The sequence below is a fragment of the Schistocerca cancellata genome, chromosome 4, assembly GCF_023864275.1.
Source record: "Schistocerca cancellata isolate TAMUIC-IGC-003103 chromosome 4, iqSchCanc2.1, whole genome shotgun sequence".
Taxonomy (NCBI): Eukaryota; Metazoa; Arthropoda; class Insecta; order Orthoptera; family Acrididae; genus Schistocerca; species Schistocerca cancellata.
In genome coordinates this window covers 866,520,283-866,542,829 of record NC_064629.1, presented here as the reverse complement: position 1 = coordinate 866,542,829, position 22,547 = coordinate 866,520,283, and the positions used below count along the sequence as shown (strand labels likewise).

The window sequence follows — 22,547 nt, the reverse complement described above, 5'->3', positions numbered from 1 at the left end:
CCACAGGACTACATCCAGCATCTCTACGATCGTCTCCATGGGAGAATAGCAGCCTGCATTGCTGCGAAAGGTGGATATACACTGTACTAGTGCCGACATTGTGCATGCTCTGTTGCCTGTGTCTATGTGCCTGTGGTTCTGTCAGTGTGATCATGTGATGTATCTGACCCCAGGAATGTGTCAATAAAGTTTCCCCTTCCTGGGACAATGAGTTCACGGAGTTCTTATTTCAATTTCCTGGAGTGTTCTCTCTCTCTCTCTCTCTCTCTCTCTCTCTCTCTCTCTCTCTCTCTCTCTTTTTATTTTTTTTTATTCCTGATGTCATACATTCTCAGAGACTTCTTCCTCCATTTAGGGCCTATGTTTGATACTAGTAGACTTCTTTTGGCCAGGAATGGCCTCTTTGCCTGTGCTAGTCTGCTTTTTATGTCCTCATTGCTTCATCCACCACAGGCCACTTTCCTTCCAAGGTAGCAGAATTCCTTAATTTTGTCTACTTGGTGATTATAAATTTTGATGTTACGTTTCTCACTATTCTCATTTCTGCTACACCTTTTATTTTTGCCTTTCTTTAATTTACTCTAAATTCACATTCTGTCTCTTTAGACTGTTCATTCCATTCGCCAGATCATGTAACTCTTCTTCACCTTCACTGAGGAGAACAATGTCACCATTGAATCTTATCATTGATATTATTTCACCTTGAATTCTAATCCCACTCTTGAACTTTTCTCTTATTTCCATCAGCATCATTGCCTTACACCCTTTTTAATGAAAACACTTTGTTCTTGGTCTTCCTGCCTTATTGTTCCCTCTTGGTTCTTGTGCGTATTGTATACTACTCATCTCTTCCTACAGCTTTCTCCTCTTCTTCTTAGAATTATGAACACGTTGTGCCATTTTACATTGCCAAATGCTTTTTCCGGGTAGACAAATCCTATGGTCATGTCTTGATTTTTCTTCATTCTTGCTTCTATTATGAAGCACAATGTCAGGACTGTCTCTTTGGTGCCTAAAACCAAACTGGTCATCCTTTGACAACTGTTTGTTGTTTTCTATTCTTCTCTGTATTGTCCTTTTCAGCAATTTGGTTGACAGAGCTATTACACTGATTGTACACTATTTTTCAAAATTATCTGCCCTTGGTATCCATGGAAAAGAATGGATGGCACTTTTCTGAAAATCTGATAGTCTGTAGTCAGGCTCATAGATTCTATACACCAACTTAAATAATTGTTTGGACGGCAATACCCTTAATGATTTTAGAAATTTCTTGAATGTTATCTATCCCTTCTGCATTATTTAATCTCAAGTTTTCCAAAGCTTTTTTAAATTCTGACTAATAATGGATCTCCCATCTGTTCCATACTCACTCCGATTTCTTCTTCTATTGTGTCATCAGACGACTCCTGTCTCTCACAGAGAGCGTCAGTGTACTCTTTTCACCTATCTGCTCTCTCCTCTGCATTTAATAGTGGAATTCCCATTGCACTCTTAATGTTGCTGCCATCATTTTTAAAATCATTAAAGATTGTTTTGACTTTTCTATATGCTGAGACAGTCCTTCTGATGATCATTTCTTTTTTGATTTCTTCACAATTTTCCTACAGTTATTTCACCTTGGCTTGCCTGTACTTCTTATTTATTTCATTCCTGAGTGATTTATATTGCTGCATTCCTGTCTTTCGCTGTATATGTTTGTACTTCCTTCTTTAATGGATCAATTGAAGTATTTAATCTGTTACCAAAGGTTTCTTTGCAGTTACCTTCCTAGTACCTATGTTTATCTTTTGAAAATCTGTGATTGCTCTTTTTAGAGATGTCCACACCTCCTCAACTGGACTGTACAATGTGGTATTCCTTACCACAGCATCCACATCTTTAGCAAACTTCAAACGCATGTTATCATTCCTCAATACTTTAGTATTCCACTTCCTTGCACATTAGTTCTTCCAAATGATTCTCTTTAACTTTAGTCTACACTTCATCATTACTAAATTGTGATCTGAGTCTATATCTGCTCCTGAGTAGCCTTACAATCCAGTATCTGATGTTGGAATCTCTGTCCGACCACGATGTAATCCAACAGAAATCTTCCCATGCCTCCGGACCTTTCCCAAGTATATCTCCTGCTCTTGTGGTTTCTGAACAGTGTGTTTGCTGTTATTAACTGAAATTTACTGTGGAACTCAATTAGTCTTTCTCCTACCCTTACCTATACCAAGTCCATATTCTCCTGCAACTCTCTTCTGTTGCATTCCCTTACGGGTATTGCTATCAATGATTATTAGATTTTCATCTCCCTTTACATACTTAATTACCTTTTCGGTGTCATCATGTATTTTCTCTCTCTCTCCATCTTCTGCTTGCAATATTGGTATGTACACCTGAACTATTGTTGTTGGTATTGGTTTGCTGTAGAATCTGATAAGAGCAACCCTCTTTACCCTATCTTCCTATTCATAATGAATCCTACTCTCATTATACCATTTCTAAGAGCAACCCTCTTTGCCCTATCTTCCTATTCATAATGAATCCTACTCTCATTATACCATTTCTGCTGCTATTTATATTATCCTATATTCATCTGACCAGAAATCTGTACCTTCTTTCCATTTCACTTCATTGACCTCCACTATATCTAGACGCTGCACCTTTGTATTTCCCTTTTCATATTTTCTAGCTTCCCTGCCACATTCAAACTTCTCACATTCTCTGACTCATAGAATATCAGCTCTTTGTTGCTTAATCAATCTTTTTCTAATGGTCACCTCTCCCTCAGAAGTTCCCTCTTGGAGATTGAAATCAGGGATTAATTTGGAATCTTTTGCCAATGGAGAGACCATCAGGACACTTTTTCAATTACAGGCCACATGTTCTGCAGATGAACCTGATGTGCCTTTAATGCAGTGGTTTCCATTGCCTTCTGCATCCTCATGTCATTGATCATTGCTAATTCTTCCACACCTTTTAGGGGCAGTTTTTCAAACAAATGGCAAGAGAGTACCTTGAATCTTTGTCCACTTCTCCATTCTCTTTGACAAGGCCATTGGCAGAACAAGGATGACTTCTTATGCCAGAGTCTTTAGTTGCCATTGCTGATGATTTTTGTTCAAAATTTAAGTAGTGGTTAGGTTCAGACCCATGATCCAGGACATTTTGATTACTACCACCCCTAGACCATGGAGCCACTGCAATATCCTTGTTACGTTGTAATTTGTATCTGCCCCACCAGGTAACTGTTTGTATATGTGAGAGTTGGAGGTGAAACTAAAATAACTTTGGAATATAAAATCATGTTCTCTAACTTCTCTTCACACCATGTCATGTCATCGCATCATGTTATGACTTGTCCAATTTCATAATGTATGTATTGTGCATCACCATGCATGTCTTGCACAAGAATGATCAAGAGGATGGATGAAAAAATAAATAAATAAATATCAACAATAATATGATCCTGGATTTTCCATTGTTTAAATAAATATTATTGCAACAACTAGTAATTACAATACTATCAGTTATTTCTATGCTATGAGAAATTATATATGATCTCCCTATGAACCTTGCACACAGAATAAACAAAAAGTACCCTTCTTTCCTTCCCTATTATTCATACATCCACTATGCCAATTTCATGGCTGAAAAAATCATTATAATATTATCTGAGTGATATGTAGAGCATTTGTTGCTAATGAAGTTTCTAATCTAGTCCAGTACCATCTTATACTTCTAAATTGAATGTAACATCCTGTTGTTCGGGAAATACATTGGATACATTGGTGTCATGTTTTTAATTTTAGTCAAGGTAAAAAATAGGTAAAGCTGTCATCAAACCAAAAGGTATTGGGGTAAAATGTTTTATTACATGATGATCTCCTTCACTACATGCGTATCATTTTTAATTACGTTTAATTTTATTGCAAACTGGGCCAACCCACTATACTTTAACAGTGTTGACTAGCCAAATATTCACAATGTAACACAACTACATCTGCTTGATGGGTTGCATTATGCAAGTCCTCTTATTTTTATTAAACAATCAATGGTAGTATATATTACAGTCTCACTTGAAAATGACTACATCACCACAACTGTGCAATAGTGTTAATGCAAAATAAAAAATAAGTAATACCATCATGAGGCCCAGAGGAAAATTTGACACTGACTAGTCACTGTGTTACCCTCTGCCATATGGGGACTTGGATGGATATGGAGAGGCATGGGTTCAGCACCTGGCTCTCCCAGCGATTTTCAGCTCTCCAAATCTTCAGAATGTTGCCTGTCAATCAAGTAGCCCCTCAGTTGGCCTGACAACAACCCTGTTATGGTCTTTCCACCAAGGAAAAATCCCTGGCAGTACCGTAAATTGAACACGAGTCCTCCACATGGCAGTCTGACACACTGACTCAGCTACAAAACAACCATAAAATAAAGACATTTTAATCCAACCAATGACAGATAATGTGGCAGATAGTTATTGTTCAAACAATAAAAAGCTTAAAATTTGTGGAAATGTACACGACGTACATCCTGCGAAGAGGGACAGGAAAGCCAGCCCTTTACACTGGTGCACTGCAGAGCTTAAGTGGTACAGTGTGTCAAAAGATGTCCATTTGCATAAGAGGAGAACACAAGACTTATAAGAAACTCCTCAATCAAAAAGGACAGTGCAGATGTCACAAAGATTCATCTATTTTTCTGAAGTAAATGTTTCTATATAAATGTCTTGACTGTTGTGCACTTTGCTTGATTCCTGCTATTGTAAAGTTCAAACTTTTAACATTCACAGGCATATTTGATGAACTGTCACTCTTCTCAGTCTTAGAGATTCTTTTGCTGAGTGGATATCATGTGCAAACATTTTCAGTTTTTGAATAGGACAAGTTGTAGAAGACCATCCACTAATTTCCTTTTTCCTGTTGGGTGTTTCTATGTTCTTCTGTCTTGATGTGTTCATCACACATGAGGAACAACAACACATGTTATGAATTCTTATGTTTTTAGTTAAATTTTGTGAAATACATGAGACACAGCAGCAGCACTATCTGACTGGTTATATTCTTAATTGAGTTCTGACACTACATGTAGTTGTTTTCCTAGGTGGCATCCATGACTGAAATTGCTACTACTTACTATATGTGTGTTATGGACCAATTTCTCTCTGTTACCTATACTGAGCTGAATTTGTGTATTTTGTTAAAAATGGTTGAACAAAAGAAAGTCATGTAAATACAATGTAATATTTGATTTTTCTGTATAAGCATGAGAAAAAATATAATCTCTCTATCTCACTTATACCTGCTATTAGGAGCAGTTAGCTCTGCTTTGTGTCTCATTAATAATACAGTAGTGAACTATATTGTGAAAATTGAGGGAAGCTTAAGTAATTGAGTTAGATATTGAGCTTTTGAGCATAATTAGTAAAGTTGTGACTGTGGCCAATAATATTAATTAATCAAGATGCTGAGAGCTGTAGTAATAGTTACTGTTTAACAAAGTGATGAGTTTTAATGATTGTAAATGATTTATGTTTTTTGGTTGAGAAATGTTCTTAACAAGACAGAGAGTGAAATTTAATGCAGTGGTTGCTAGTACTATACCATTTGTGAGATTAGTGTCCCATCATTGATAGGATCATAAAGGTTAGGAACTGATCTGGCAAACAGATGCTGAGAGCTGTAGTAATAGTTACTGTTTAACAAAGTGATGAGTTTTAATGATTTTAAATGATTTATGTTTTTTGGTTGAGAAATGTTCTTAACAAGACAGAGAGTGAAATTTAATGCAGTGGTTGCTAGTACTATACCATTTGTGAGATTAGTGTCCCATCATTGATAGGATCATAAAGGTTAGGAACTGATCTGGCAAACATAGTGCTGTGTCCTCATAAGACATGGTATACAGCCTACATAGATGAGCATTGAACTGTCGGCAACTAGGGCAGCACTGAATTAAGGCTAGTACCCACAGAGGGGAGCCACATGGCAGGGATTATTTTATGCTTCCACCATTTTTTGGTTTTTGTTTTTATGAGTCATCACTCTTCTGACTGGTTTGACACACCACACCACGAATTCCTCTCCTGTGCCAACTCTTCATCTCAGAGTAGCACTTGCGACCTACATCTTCAATTATTTGCTGGATGTATTCCAGTCTCTGTCTTCCTCTACAGTTTTTACTCTCTACAGCTCCCTCTAGTACCATGGAGGTTATTACCCGATGTCTTACCAGATGTTCTATCATCCTGTCCCTTCTTCTTGTCAGTGTTTTTCACATATTCCTTTCCTCTGCAAGTGTGTACAATACCTTCTCTTTCCCTACCTTATCCATCCACCTAATTTTCAACTTTTGTCTGTTGCACCACATCTCAAATGCTTCAATTCTCTTCTGTCCCAGCCTTCCCACAGTCCATGTTTCATTGCTGGGCTCCAAACATACATTCTCAGAAATTTCTTCCTCAAATTAAGACTTCTCATTATTTTTGTCTTTCTTTGATTTACTCAGTCTGCATTCTATACTCATTAGACTGTTTATTCCATTTAGCTGATCATGTAATTATTCTTCACTTTCACTGAGGATAGCAATGTCATCAGTGTGTCATGTCACTGATATCCTTTCGCACTGAATTTTAATGCCACTCCTGAACCTTTCTTTTATTACCATCTTTGCTTCTTTGATGTATAAACTGAACAGTAGGGGTGAAAGACTACATCCCTGTCATACACGCTTCTTAAACTGAGCACTTCGTTCTCAGTCTTCTGCTCTTATTGTTCCCTTTTGCCTCTTGTACATGTTGTATATTACCAATCTCTCCCTGTAAGTTACACCTCTTTTACTCTGAATTTCAAACATTTTGCACCATTTGACATTGTCAAATGCTTTTTCCAGGTCAACAAAGCCTATGAACATGTCTTGATTATCTTTAGTCTTTCTTCCATTATCAACTGCAACATCAGAATTGTCTCTCTTGTGCCTTTACATTTCATAATGCCTAGCTGATTGTCATCTAACACATTCACAAATTTCTTTTCCATTTTTCTGTACATTATTCTTGCTGGCAACTTGGACGCATGAGCTGTTAAGCTGATTGTGTGGATATTCTTGCACTTTTCATCTCTTGTTGTGGATGATATCTTTCTGAAAGTCAGATTCATAGATTATAAATACCAATGTGAATAGTCATTTTGTTGCCACTTCTCCCAATTATTTTATAAATTCTGATGGATTGTTATCTATCCCTCCTGCTTTATTTGATCTTAAGTCTTCCAAAGCTCTTTTAAATTCTGATTCTAATACTGGAGTCCACACCTCTTCTCAATCTACTCCCCTTTCTTCTTCTATCACACCAGTCAAATCTTCCCCCTCATAGAGGTCTTCAATGTACAATTTCTACCTATCCACTCTTTCCTTTGCATTTAACAATGGAATTCCCATTGCACTCTTAATGTTACCATCCCTGCTTTTAATTTCATCAAGGGTTGTTTTGACTTTTCTATATGCTAAGTCAGTCTTTCCAAAAGTCATTTCTTTTTCAGTTTCTTCACATTCCTCATGCAGCAATTTCATCTTAGCTTCCCTACACTTTGTATTTATTTCATTCCTCAGTGACTTGTATTCCTGCATTCCTGAATTTCCCTCAACATTTTTGTATTTCCTTTTTTTCATCAATCAACTGAAGTGTTTCTTCTGTTACCACATGGTTTCTTTGTAGTTACCATCTTTGAACCTATGTTTTTTCTTTCCATCTTATCTGATTGCCCTTTTTACAGATGCCCACTCCTCTTCCACTATATTTCACACAAACGATTCCCATGTGGGCATCCATCTGCCAAATACGGATACAAGTGGGTGCACAGCTTCTGTCAAGAAAGTATCAGTGACAGTATCCAGAATATTGACAGTACCACAAGATTGTATCAGGACTGTGTATATAACTGCTGCCAAGAAGAGTCAGGCTGGACATTTTATAAGTGATTGTAGTTATTGTTCACTGGATTCAGGACTAGACTGGAGTTAAAGACAGTTCAGTGCAAGTGAGCTTTAAACTGTTGTGCACCAGCTTCATATTAAAGTTAACCAGTGTAGTATTTCTTTTAATAAATTATTGTAAATTGCTGCTAATCTGTGTTGCAATATATCATCATTTAGCTGTTGCCTAACCCTATTTGACCCTGTGATGAGGCTGTAGATTTGCTGCATCCAAGCAAGCAGCCTCATAAAAGCAACTGCTTTCAGTGATAAGTGTTTCTCTTCCTGCTACCTTAATATGTTTGTTACCAAGTGTATTTGGTGAGCACAACATAAATACCAGGCAATGAGGGAAAGCAGGAATAAAAATCTGATAATGGGCAACAAAGGAACATATAAAAACCTGGTGATGAGGACAGAGAAAAATTTGGCTTAAAAAGAAAAGTGAAACTTATCTCACAACACAATAGATGTGGCATTTTGTATACTGTTGAGAATTTTATTTTTCATAAATGGCTCAATCAAACTTATTGAAACCTAGGCTGATGCTGCTACAACAACTCTCTGCAACACTAGAACTTTTGGTGGCACAGCTATCAAAATTGGAAGCAGAGCAGCAGAAACACCTTCAACAAAATTTCTAGATGCTGCCACCACCATTTCCAGCTTTTGACCAGAGGATGGAATTATGACCTAACTATGTATACAGATTGGAGCAATATTTCATGTTGCACAAATTATCATGTGATGTTGGGAGCAAAGCTTTTCTTCTTGCTAAAGCTGGCATGGAAATTTTTCAGTTAATTCAAAAGCTTTGTCCAGAAGTATATCTGGAGACGCTTTCATATACAGAAGTTAAACGACAAAACAATGGAAAATCCAGGACAGAATAATGAATGACAATATTATGAAAAGGATGTTGCTACTCATCATATGGCAGAGATGATGAGTCACAGACAGGTACAACAAAAAGACTGTCACACAAATTTGCTTTTGGCCAAGAAGGCCTATCTAAATTAGACAACCAGAGACTGTGGTCATGTCCGTGTAAGTGTAAGTGTGTGTGTGTGTGTGTGTGTGTGTGTGTGTGTGTGTGTGTGTGTGTGTGTTTTGTTTAATTCTGATTAAGGCCAGTTTGGCTAAAAGCTAACTTGTTTGACAGTCTTTTCGTTGTGCCTATCTGTGACTCAGTATCTCCACTATAAGTGAGTAGCAACATCCTCAAAATTAAAGGTAAGCTGGAATCTTATTCTGAAGCTCAAGTGCACACAGCAGCAGCCAGGCATAAATTTTCCAAGCTTTTTAGAACATGAAATCACGGTTACAAAGAGTGGATAGTGTTATGCTGATTCTCTCATTTGTGACGTGCTCATTCTGCACTCACCTAGTAACAAGTTAAAGAAAGACCTCCTTAGTTTGACTAAATCTTCATTGCAAGAACATTTGTTTTTCACCTGGATGCAACAACAGATACCCATCTCAGCTGATGCACACCAGTTGGAGGACACTACTGTATTCACAATGTGTCAACGACAGCCTGCACAATAAGTCCATGAGCGCAGCCATGTGAAACAGTCACAGAATGCGCACAAGGGCAACAGCCATTTGCAAACAGATTCACTCAAGTGAAATTAAAATCATGTGCACACTGTAATATTAACAACAAGCATGAAGACTGTTTCTTGAGAGCTGCACAATGCACATACATCATACTGCAAAAAGAAAGATCATAAATCTGAAGTCTGCAACACAAAGCAAATTATACAACATAATAAAGCACTAAAGCACACAAAAGTGATTGTAATAAAAACAATGCTCAAGATGAACATAATATTTCACGGCAAAAAAAGTAAAGTGTATGCTGCCTTCTTAGCTGAAGATAAGGCTTTACCTGTGACACTCAGAATAAATAAAGTATGACTGAAGTTTCAAACTGAAAACGGCTCTTCCATTTCTCTAATCAATCTGCAAGCATACAAAAAATGGGGATCACCTCTGGATGGGTAAAGAATGGAATTCTTGTTCACAAATACTCTGTTTGGACTTTATCAGTACAAAAGATTGCCATTTGAGATTGTCAGTGCAGTATGTCTGTTCCAATGGTATTTAGAATAATTAATTAGGGAAGCATCTAACAATATACATACCTGGATGACATCAATGTATCATTGCTTAGAGGACAACTCCTGAAGAGCTATTATGTAATTTGGGATGTGTATTTAAGAGTTTACAAGTAGCCAAATTGAAATGTAACAAGGAAAAGTGCAGTCAAATACTTAGGACACATTCTGTCATAACAAGGCATTAGGCGAAAAGTGCAACACACTGAAGTAATTAAGAACCTTCTGGCTTCCAAGGCTCTCAAGCAGTTATGTGATGTTCTAGAACAAATCAGTTACTACAGAAAACTCATTCCACATGTAGCATCCATAAGTGAACAGCTTACAGACTGTTTCAGAAAGGAACAAAATGAATCTGGAACAATGAATGCCATTTGACAAATTAAAACAAAGTCTGGACACCGAATGTCTCATCACATAAGATCAAACTAAAATGTTAACTATTGTAACATATGCTTCTGAATATGGAATCAGTGCAGTCTTTTCACACAGACAATGTAGTTCAGGAAGGGTGATTGTATTCACATCCAAAACACTGACAACTGCTCAGAGAAATTACAGTCAAATTGAAAAGAAAGCTGTTTCTGTCAGAAAGTTGCGTGACTATATTGACAGCTGAAGATCATTTCTACTTACAGATCAAAAGCCACTGGCAACTATATTTGAACTGAAAACACTGTTCCTTCCAGAATAACTCAACACTTATGTTGAAGGGCACTACTTTTGTGAAACTATGGCTATGAAATAATTTTCAGGTCCATATCAATGCAGTCTTGCTATTGTGCAATCATGGAGTATAAAAATTTCTTTCACTCTGCTGATGGATATTTCACTTTAGATATCATAAGTCAAGATGCTTTTGAAGATATTCCATTAAATGTCAACTTGACAGCAAAACCAACAGAACCAGTTTATCCAAAATGAAACAATACAGTCAATTGGAGTGGCCTTTAGATTAAAAGTTAGTCAGTCAACCTGAAAATAAATATTACTGGCACATGAGACATCCTCTCACTATCTACAAAGATGCCATTTAGGTAGAATCAGGAACAACATGAGTAGTGATTCCAGGAGTGCCAAAATAGAAAGTGCTTCAAATGCTACATCAATGCCACTGTGGCATCATATATACCAAACACGTTGCCAGAGAGCATTACTATTGGAAAAACATTGATAAAGATATACAAGTGATGCTGCCTAAATGCCACTTATGCCAGATACACCAGTCAGCTCTCCCACAGAAATACTTTCTGTGGTCACAGGCATCAGAACTCTGGTCACATCTAGACATAGACTAGACTGGACCATTTTTAGGATGTGACTGGCTGGTTGTCACAAATGTATTTCCTGAATTTGCATATGTGATACAAATGTCATCTATAGCTTCTATGAAAGCATTCCAAATTTTGTCAAGAATTTTCTCAACCAAAGGGTTGCTGAATTCAGTAGTTACAGACAACGGCATTCAATTTTCATCATAAGTATTCAATCTTTTCTGTGAATGAAGTGGCATATCACATTTCTTAGCTGCATCATTTTACCCTAAAGCAAACTGATTTGCTGTAATGTTGATAAGAACATTCATATCTCATATGATAAGGACAATGCATGGTTAATTTTTCTTTCACAGTATTGAGGCCCTCCATATGATTAAAAATTACCAGCAGAAAAATTACATGGCAGACTGTACTGGATTCTAAGATGCAAATACTAAAGCCTTATGTGCATCCACAGACCAAGCAGATACTACAATCAAGACCAAAGATCAAGTACTCATTACCATGTACAAACAAGGAAAGAAACCGTGACTATCAGCCAAAGTGATACAATGGCTCAGAAACCTAGAGAACAAAGTCCAAACTAATAATGGTATCACAACGCAACATATACTGTCCAGTCATATTAATGCAACCACCTGCTAAAAGCATGAATAACCACCCTTTAAAGTTCAGACCACTGCAAAACATGCAGCAAGAGTCAATGAGGTTCTGGAAGGTACTAACAGTGATGTGGAGCCTTGGTCAGCTTTACTAGATTTCTTTGCTGAGGATCCATGGTGCAAATAGCCCAATCAAGGTGTTCCCACAGATTCTCAACAGGGTTTAATTCAAGAGCGTTTGGTGGCCAAGGTAGTACGCTAAACTTATCCTGGTGCTCTTTGAACCACGCATCTGTATTGTGAGCTGTGGAAGATGTTGCATTGTCCTGCTGGTAGATGCCATTGTGCTGAGGAAAAAAAAACTGCTTGTAGGGGTGGACATGGTCCCCAAGGATAGATGCATATTTGAGTTGATCCAGTGTGCCCTCCAGAATGTCAAGATACCCAGAAATGCTCCCTCCTCCAGCCTGGACCCTGCCAACAACTGTTACAGGGTATTTGCTTTCAGTCTGATGGAACATAAAACATAATTAATCTGAGAAGGCCACCTGATTCCTATTCATTGGACATCCATTGCTGTACTGGCATACAAATTCTGTCATTTGTTTCCAATGAACAGTAGTCATTATGGGTGCAAGGACAAAGCACCTGCTGTGGAGGCCTATATGCAGCAATGCTTGCTGAATGGTTGTTGGGAAGACACTGTTGGTAGTCCCTTAGTTCATCTGGGCTGTCAGTTGATCAACAGTTGCATGTCTATTTGTCCGTACACATCTCCACAGCCATCATCCACCCCTATTATCTACAGCCCATGATGCACCACAGTTGCCTCGGTATTGGTTTTGGATAGTGCCATTTTGCCATGCAAGGCATACTTTAACCATGGCGGCACACAAACAGTTTACATACTTAGCCACTGGAAATGCTTCCACCTTTGGCCCAAAGACCAATGATCACACCCTTTTAAATGTTAGATAGATCACTTTGTTTCTGCAATAAGACAAGGACTGCACTGTTTTCTGTATCACACAACTGTTAGTGCTGTCACCTGCTGTCCATGAGTGATTATTTTAAATTGACGTTGAACACAGGTGGTGGTCACATTAATGTGGCTGTACCATGCAGGAACGAAGAGAAGCCACACTGTGCACATGCAATTACAAAAAGAATTCATAGGCTGTTTTCTTTTACAGGCTTACATGACCCCAATGCAGCCAGCCATCTTGGGCATCTCCACCTGCTGCAAGGAAGTGCTCCCAACTTTGCTAATTGATGGAGTGCTCCTACCATAATTCACACATCGGCAGCACCAGAAAGCATGCAGCTAATGAAGTGAGCTTCATCAGCTTCCCCTCCCTCACCAGGGCAGGGATGCTGTGTGTTAAGTCTAACACCCACAGATGCCACCACATGGCAAGGACTACTTTATGCTTTTGTCATACTTAACTCAAATAGTGACAACATTCACCACCAAGAGAAGCCAAACTGGACATTTTACAACTGATAATAGTTATCATTCAGTGGCTTCAGGACTAGACCAGAGTTAAAAACAGCTCCATGCAAATGAACTCCAAGCTACAGCATGCACCAACTTAATATTAAAGTTAAGCAGTGTAATATTTCCTTTAATAAAGTATTGCAAATTGTTGCTAATCTATGGTGGTGTATATATTTTTGTTAACAACTGTCTAACCCTATTTGGCCCTGTTGACAAAGCTGTGTAGTTGCTTCATGCAAGCCTGCATCTTGAAAAAGCAATTACTTTCCTATTTCCTTGTTATATTTGATGCCAAGAGTATTTGGTGACCACAACACATAGAAAATGCTGTATCAGTGAAATATTTAACGAATGTATGTTCTGTTTAATGCCCTACATATTTTTCATTTCAAGTGCTGTTGCTACTTTCATTCCCTGCACATCAGAATTGCAAACAGCAAAGCAACAGTAGTTGAAACTAAACTTAATTTTTAGAGGGAGCGGTCTGTTTGGAAAGATCATATTTTTGGAGTTATGGTAAAAAGAGGATTATATTTGGTACTAATTCATAAGAAAATCTGAACTATGCTTTCTAGTCACATTGCACATACATGGCTAGGAAAGTTTTCACACATCATGTCATAGCAGAGTTCTATGGTTAGTGTCATTTAATTATCATACTGAAATAGATAATATTGGTTTTTAGATTACCATGCTTGAATATATTGTACTGTTTGAGTGCACTGGGCAGTTTTTTCATTAGAAATTTTTTGTTCCTGTGTGATGTTACTACTGAGTCGGTGTCATTCAAAGTGCAACTAACTGCATGTTGATTTGTGTACAAAAACAGTGTGTATTCAGTAAGAGAAAGTGTCACTTGACACAAATATTTTCACAAAGTGTTGTACAGTTTTATATCTTTGCTTTACTACAATAAATACCATACCACACTTCATCACCTGGTACCAAGTTCAGAACTTAAAGTGCCAAATACCTTTTTTATCTTAGTCTTAGTTTCTAATATCGTGGCAGTGACTATTTCATTTTCCAATGTTTATTTTTCAAGTTTCACAGTTCAAAAATGGTTCAAATGGCTCTGAGCACTATAGGACTTAACTTCTGAGGTCATCAGCCCCTATAATTTAGAACTACTTAAACCTAACAAACCTAAGGACATCACACACATCCATGCCCGAGGCAGGATTCGAACCTGCGACCGTAGCAATCGTGCGGTTCCAGACTGTAGCGCCTAGAGCTGCTCAGCCACCCCGGCCGGCTTTCACAGTTCACACCGGTGAAAAAGTACCAATACTGTGGCCATATTAGGAGATGGATGTCAATTGTTTATGTATGGCCACCTCGTATACTTTGTTTGTAGGTTTAATTTCAGTGCATACCATGGCTTGTATCACCGAAAGAGAAAGGAAGGAAGTAACACTAGGTTTCTGTAATCTGTTTCACTCAGTGGTAATGGCTGAGACATACAGAGAGTTTATAATAAGGCTGACACAATTGACCTGGATGTATGCAGTATTGCAGGCTCAGGCACTTACTGTGGCTCCACTGCTTGCCTCCAGCTCTCCCCCTTTCTGTCAGCTGTGAGTTTCTCTCTCACCTCCCATATCCCTCTAGTCACATTTGTTTCAAGCCAACATGTGAGCAGCAACAGTCATTTGAACTTGTGTGATTAATGTTATCTTTTGTTGGTCTTGTTGGTGGCAACAAAACAGAACTACTGGGAAGGAAACAGCTGAGGAGGAATTACGGTTCTTAAAACTGATTACTTGCACTTCAACCCATGGTGCAAATATTACTTTTTTTTACTGATACAAAACTATTTTTTCAACTTACATAAAAATGTAGCATTATTCATTGATATGAAACCAGCAAAGGAGTTTTATGACTCCCTATGGGTGTCCTAGCTTTCCTAACTGACCTGATCAAGGACCTGAATGTCTTGAACACAGCTTTGCGAAGCAAACGTAAACTAATTACAGAAGTATTAGACACCATTTTTGGTTTCAAAATAAAGTTACTGTTGTGTGAAAACCAACCATCAAAAAGCTCTTGTGTACAGTTTCCAAACAGATTAATTGTACATGAAAAAATCTGAAAAAAAAATTTAAGAAACAGCAAGTTGGAATGCACTTACTTTCAGCGCAATCATATGCTGATGCAGACATTTCATATGGCAGAAAATTGAGAAATCTTCTACAAGAATTTTCCTCGTGAAGAGTTCCAGCAGTTGTTTAAAATAGCTGCTCAAGTCTGCGGTATGTTTGTAACCACTTACTTATGTGAATGTGTGTTTTTGATACTGAAATTAACAAAATCAAAGTTTTTGAGAGTCCTTACTGATGAAGATATGACTGGACCCGACTGTTTGATGACAAGTAGTTTCACTCTAAAAATCGATACTTTAGAAGAACAGAAATGAGTGATGTAAAAAAATTTCCTTTTTCCCAAGTAGAAGGCCTGCTTTGAACATGGCATTTCTCTGTAAGATTAAATGGAATATTTTCATGGGGTTATGATTTTCTACGAGCCTGGGTCCATCGGTGCTAAGAATATTTTTAATGATTCCATACTGCTGCAACTGTTCATTTTGCAGAAAGAAACTAAAAATTAACAGTTGCAGTCAACATGGAATCATTTAAGAAATAAATGAAATATGTTAATAGCTGTTTAATAAATAGCATGTCTTCTTTGCTCATTGCTTTAGGTATATCTTTATGTGTTTGTGAAATGAAAATTGAGTCATAATATTTTGAAAATGAGAGTGCTAAACTATGAGCTGAAACACACACATTTTTTGCCTGAGCTATACCAAGGTTATCCTTCACACTTTGCAGAAATGCCAAAGCTGTGATGCTACCCTCCCCATCCCCCCCCCCCCCCCCCCCCCCACACACACACACACAAAAAGTTTTTTCTTCGCAGATGAACTGAATCAAGGGGCAAATAAATTACATATCCAATCCATCTTTTTTGCTTGCTTCCACTGCCATCGCATCTTGCTCCAGCCCTCAGTTAGCAGAAATTAGTAAAAATCAGAAACTTACAGTTATGAGATTTTGTAAATGCCACAACAGTCACTGATCACAAGTATTTATTTATTGAATTACCAGTTTTGATCATTTTGATCATCTTCAGATTGATCTGTCTTCATGAAGTTAACAGGGAAAGCATTTAAAACATACAGCAGGTAAGTGGCATTGTTGCACAGAGTAAAATCATTATATAATAGTAACCACACATGCCTGTAATGTTGTTGCTTGCAAGCTGAAGATGATCAAAATAATTGAAACTGGTGACTGAATAAACAAGTATTTGCACTCAATGACTGTTGTGGCATTTACAAAATTTCATGACATTGGATCACTTTGACCTTCACAGTCACTAAGTCACCCCTCTTTCTTCAGTCAAATAGCATATTTACTACCTTTTTTTTTATTTTTCACACTTTCCAACCTTTTCATATTGTACAATACCATACCACAGTAGCAGCAAAAACTCCATTATTGAAGACAAGTGAACAGTGTAGTCGGCAGCTGTGTCTGTTTGGTAGTAACTGTTCCTTTATTATGCTGATTTGAGGAAATTATGCTGTGACAAAATTGTATGTTTCATGTTGTGGGCCATGAGAAAGGCTATTTACTCTAGGTGGAAGATAGAAACATGGGGTGGGGGTTAGGAGAACTCATGTACCCCTCCTAGTTAGTTCTTTTTCTTTGTTATTTTTTATGGTCAGCTCTTGTGCATGCCATGTGGCTGTACTCTTGGCAGGTGCCTATCTCACCACCCTCTCTGCTAAGCATTGACAATGAGAAAAACACCTTCAGTCACTGCAGAACCTTTTCTCATAGACAAGGTGCACATGTATTATCCTCTCATATTGAATGACCAACACACTAGCTGCCAGGTGGGCAGCTCTTATGCCAGCCATGCCTAGGACAAGAAACCAGAGCTCACCACACTCAAAATCAATCGATGTGGTAGCTGCAATGTGAGATAATTTAGTTCCATCTGTAACACCACCCCCCCACCCCCTAATACGAGATTCTCTGAAAAACAAAGATGAGAATTTTTTCTACACCACACGCTCTGATCCTGCAATAATGCCCTTGGCTTTAATTTCCACTAGCTTCAGTACCACACTTACATCCACCCTCATCTCTGTCCTAGGCAACTCCCCCCCACCCCACCCCCTCCCCCAACAACACCTTCACTTTGCTTTAGTTTAATTGTTCTATCTATTAATCTACACCAATATCTCACAGTCTTGCTCCCCTTTAACCCACACCTACTATTTCATGTACCACATGTGCTTATCCATGTCTCACTGGTCCCACATACCCATTTTGTTCCCTTCCTGCCTCTCCCAACCCACCTCTCACTCTCCCTCCCTTCATCTCTCCCTTCTTTATTCCTCCATCACATTCATATGATGAATGGTTTTCTTCATTTATTTCATTGTCTGTATTTCATCTGGAACTTTCCAGTATTGTACTGAGTGGTTATAATTAAAGTGCAGCCTACGCACACAGGTCCAGTGTGGACTGTAATTATCTTAGGTCTGTGAAATTTGGTAGATATGCTAAGTAATTATCATATGACAGCATAACTTGGTAGATATGCTAATGCATTAATGTGGAACTGACTTGCACTGGGAAAAAAGATCCAATTTTTGCCATGAGATGCACATTTGGCACTGAGTATTGCTGACTGAAAGGTCTGTGGAGAGGCCCAATGTCACTGAATCGTTTAAAGAAGATTATAGTAAAACTTGAAAACACGGGTGAGCTGGGTGTGGCACCTTGAAGAGGAAGTGTCCTGTCCTGGTGGAAGTTATTGATGAGGTTGCTGTTGCTGTAACTGACCAGGCAGTACAAGGCCCAGGTGGTGCCAGTGCTCATGCAGTGTCACAAGAATTGTCCATCCTAAAGTGAACAGTACAGAAAGTTTTGTGGTCTATTTTACAGTGGCACTCATACAGGATCCACATAGTGCAGCAACTGAAACTTCATGATCCGCAGCAACATTCTGAATTTGCTCTTTGGTTTCTGGCATGGATCAAAGTCGATGACATGAGGCCGGGCAGTATTCTATGGAATGATGAGGCACATGTTAGACTACAGAGTGCAGTGAATACATAAAACTGCCAAATTTGGGTTACTGCTAAACCATGTGTTGTGCATGAAGAGCCATTGCACTTGCTGTATGTGACTGTGTGGTGTGAACTCACAAGCATCTGTATTCTCAGTCCGTTCTTCTCAGAAGACAATACACCCAGGGGGTCTGTCAGGTGTACCAAGACATTCACATGTTATCAAAACCTCCTTCCTACTTTGGAAGAGTGCTACTGTGTGAAAACGAGTACTTTCATGGAAGATGGGGCAACACCTAATGTTGCTCCCCAGTGAAATATCTGTTTAATACAATCTTCCACAAATGTGTTATCTCTAGAGGTTTTCCAGATGCATGGCCTGCAAGATCACCGAATCTGAATACATGTGACTGTTGGCTCTGGGGACACTTAAAAGAACACATTTACCATGAATACATTCTGCCTCTGTCTCATCAGAAGGTCAGTATACAGGACATGTTGCACAGATTCCACCAGAACTGCTGTGAGCAACTGTTGTTTATGGAAGCAGCATCTCGTTGACATCTCCGGTGCTCATTTTGAAGAAATTGTGAAAGTGGCGGTTTAAAATAAAATCAACTTTATGCCTTACGCAGTTGTTTGACCTTTCCTGCCCAAATCCTGTTCCTATTCTATTACATATTGAAACATTTATATAAGTATTTCTTACATTCACAAAACCAGATCTGCACTTGGCAGCCAAAATAGGATCTAATTTTTTTCTAGTATAACTCAGTCCTACATTAAAATATTAGAATATCTACCAAGTTTGAATGCCTTATAATAATTACAGCCAACACTGGACCTCTGTGAGCAGTTGCACTTTAATTATAACCACCATTATTTGAAACTCTATGTCATGTGCAGACTCACATAATTGTACTCTAGGCTAACTGCACTACACAAACAAAATAACATAAATGGAAAAACATAAAAGGAAACAACAATTTATATAAAAAAATAAAGATAATAAAGACTAGTGTAATTACTAACAACAGAAACTGGTATTAGGCTGACAACAACATGAAACATTATTGAGAATTAATTGTTGCTTTCTCACACACACACACATACACACACACACACACACACACACACACACACACACACACACACACACACACAGAGTGAGAGAGAGAGAGAGAGAGAGAGAGAACTTTCACAGATTGTATATCCCGTATTTTATATTTAGACTTTCTACAAATTACATGATACAAACCAGAAGGAATGGCCATAAGTTGGTATTCCAATGACGATCTTGTTCTTAGGCATGCCTCTATCATGCCAGTAAAGTGAAGACCAATTTGTGTTGAGTGTGGACATGTAACCTTTGTCACTTGGAAGGCTATATAATGGAGCATTAGGCCCAGTCAATGGGGTATACTCAGTATAAAAGTGGTAGTCATATGCCATGAGATTTACGTAATCAATGTATCTAGAATAAAAGCCAATAAGAAGTATAAATACAATAGTTTCATAGGCATGTATTAGATGAGCTGAGAATTTTAAAGACTGAATAATGTAACTATTTACAACATCAAACTGTTATCATTAACTGCTGAATGATTTTTATTATTATTATTATTATTATTTTACATCATATATTCATTATATTTTCACATCATAAACATTGATGATAAGAATATGGTGAGCCTAAGCAAAGTAGCATATGACACATGTAATTAAATCTGTTACACAAGCATAAAGCATAAATTCATGAGTAGGTCTTAATTACAATTAGAGAATTAGTGTAGAGAAAAGTTGTAACTATAAAACTTGACTACTATAATGACAATAGCAAGGGAAATTCCTGAATGGAACACAAATTTCTCTACGAGGATACATCACAAAACTAAAGGCACTGAGTAGCAAACAGGTACACAGAAAAGGACAATTACCAGCTGAGTTTGTGGGTAGGTAACAAAATTAAATAATGGGCCTGCAGTTTTCTTTGGGAACTGTCTGGGACAAGACTATGGGAAATGGCTTGCAAAACCAGTTTTCAAACAAAAAACAAAATGAGAGAGAGAGAGAGAGAGAGAGAGAGAGAGAGAGAGAGAGAGATAGATCCTTATAATGTATCAAGATGGAAGCATTCTACATCCTATTATTTCACCCCTGTTAACAATTAATTATTTCCCTTCTCATGTTTCAACTTTAATCTAGTTGTTGTGTAGTGCATATAAATTATGTGCCTTTCAAGCCATTGACCATGTTGTCTTTCATGAAGACTTATTATTCATGCTATAGCTTTCAAAATGCAGATTCAAATAGCACATTCAGTTTTTCTGGAAACTTGTAAATGGGTTATTCTCAATGTAGGTAAACAAACTGGTCCAATAACGTTTTCCATTTTACTAATCCTCCATATATTTCGTTACCTAAACTACAAATTGTAACATATAGCTCATCTAAATTAAAAAAAAAATTGATGTAGCTGTTTTTCACACCACTGTAGTTTCTGAAATACTAAAATGTCCATATGTCAGTCTTTATAAGGCAAACTCCAACCCAAAATCTTTAGTTTGGGCTCAAAAATCATAGCGGCAACATAATGTAGGAAGTTTCCTTAGTAATATCCAGCTAGCGAGCACTATGGCAACATCTATGCAACAAGTTCACATAAGATCCCACTAACAAGCACATCTGTTGCCAATATTTGCATGCTCAATATATCCATGTGACTTATTTAATATATAAAATCCAGCCAGCGATCAGTATTACCTTTTGTGAAATGTTCCTTTAAGCAAATGTGTGAATAATTTGGAATCCAGTTACGTATTGTGTCAACGTGGACACTCATTTATTTATGTTATTGGCTAAAAGACATAGTACCCATCACCTACATAAATTTAATCCACTATTGTAAGATATTTGTTGTCTTGGAATTCAACTGTGCCTGTACTGTGTATATTCACTACCACATGGATGAGTAGCAAGGTGAACGTGTCAACCTGTGTAAACAAATTTTCTATGAGATTTGGAACTGGTAATCCTACTGCCTTTAGTGACAATAAATGTAGGAAAGCCATAATAATTAAAAGTTGTGTAGTGTACATAATTGTAAATTTCCCATAACACCAGTTTTACAACAATTCAACAAACATTATTTAGTGAAACAGTGAGTGCAAATAAGGGTTTGCAGATATGTAACGTCACAACTGCACCTACTGAAAAGAAGTAAAATTGAATGTAAGTGATGACAAGAGGGTTCTAAAGTGTGCGATTAAAATGGAACACAAACAACTGCTGGGAGGAGCAACTTACTTTTCTGACTTTAAAGGCATACACAAAGCAACTGTCTCTAATACTCAGTCATAAAAATGGCCATTCATTCCCATCTTCTTCTGAAACAAAAAATGACACTGTATTAATTTATTCCTGTAACCAAGTCCATGTAGTGTAAAAAATGGCTCATGTACATGAGCAGATAAATTATCAGGTTCATCTTTTGATGGTACTGGATTTGCTGAAGATGAAAATGCAATATAGGGAGTTTTATGTGAGATGGAAGCAATGTCTCTGGTTTTGTTCAGGAACTAATACACCTGTAGGCAGACCCCAGTAATTGTATGATGTTCCTGCCCTTTGCTCAGATAGTGTAGCAGACATGTATAATTTTTAGCTGAGAATGAACTAGATGACTTAGGAGCCACACAGGAAGTAAGTACAAGAAAATTGTTGCACTATTTAGCACTTCAGACTGATGTTTCAGTAGCATCTATTCACAGGGCTGGGGACAAATTCAAACTGAAATCCTAGAAAATAACAGTAATGCATCAATTGACCAATTCAGATACTGTTACTTGATGTTACTACTGCAACAGGCTATTACAGTTTGCTCATGATGGAGATTTTGAGTATGAAATGCTTTGTTTGTGATGAATCATGACTGCATTTATCAGAGTATGCCAATTCACAGAACAATCATCTTTAAAGATCTGAAAATCCTCG

The 22,547-nt window shown here is 37.7% G+C and overlaps 1 protein-coding gene across 6 annotated transcripts in view; it reads right to left on the bottom strand.

Moving 5' to 3' along the window:
- LOC126185004 (acidic mammalian chitinase-like) overlaps positions 1 to 22,547 on the bottom strand; it is a 178,000-nt gene that overhangs the window by 40,787 nt on the left and 114,666 nt on the right. For all 6 annotated transcript variants that reach the window (XM_049927725.1, XM_049927731.1, XM_049927727.1 and 3 more), the window contains one exon: positions 19,813 to 20,028. In XM_049927725.1, the coding sequence (XP_049783682.1) occupies positions 19,813 to 20,028 (216 nt within the window). The remainder of the gene's footprint in view (positions 1 to 19,812; positions 20,029 to 22,547) is intronic.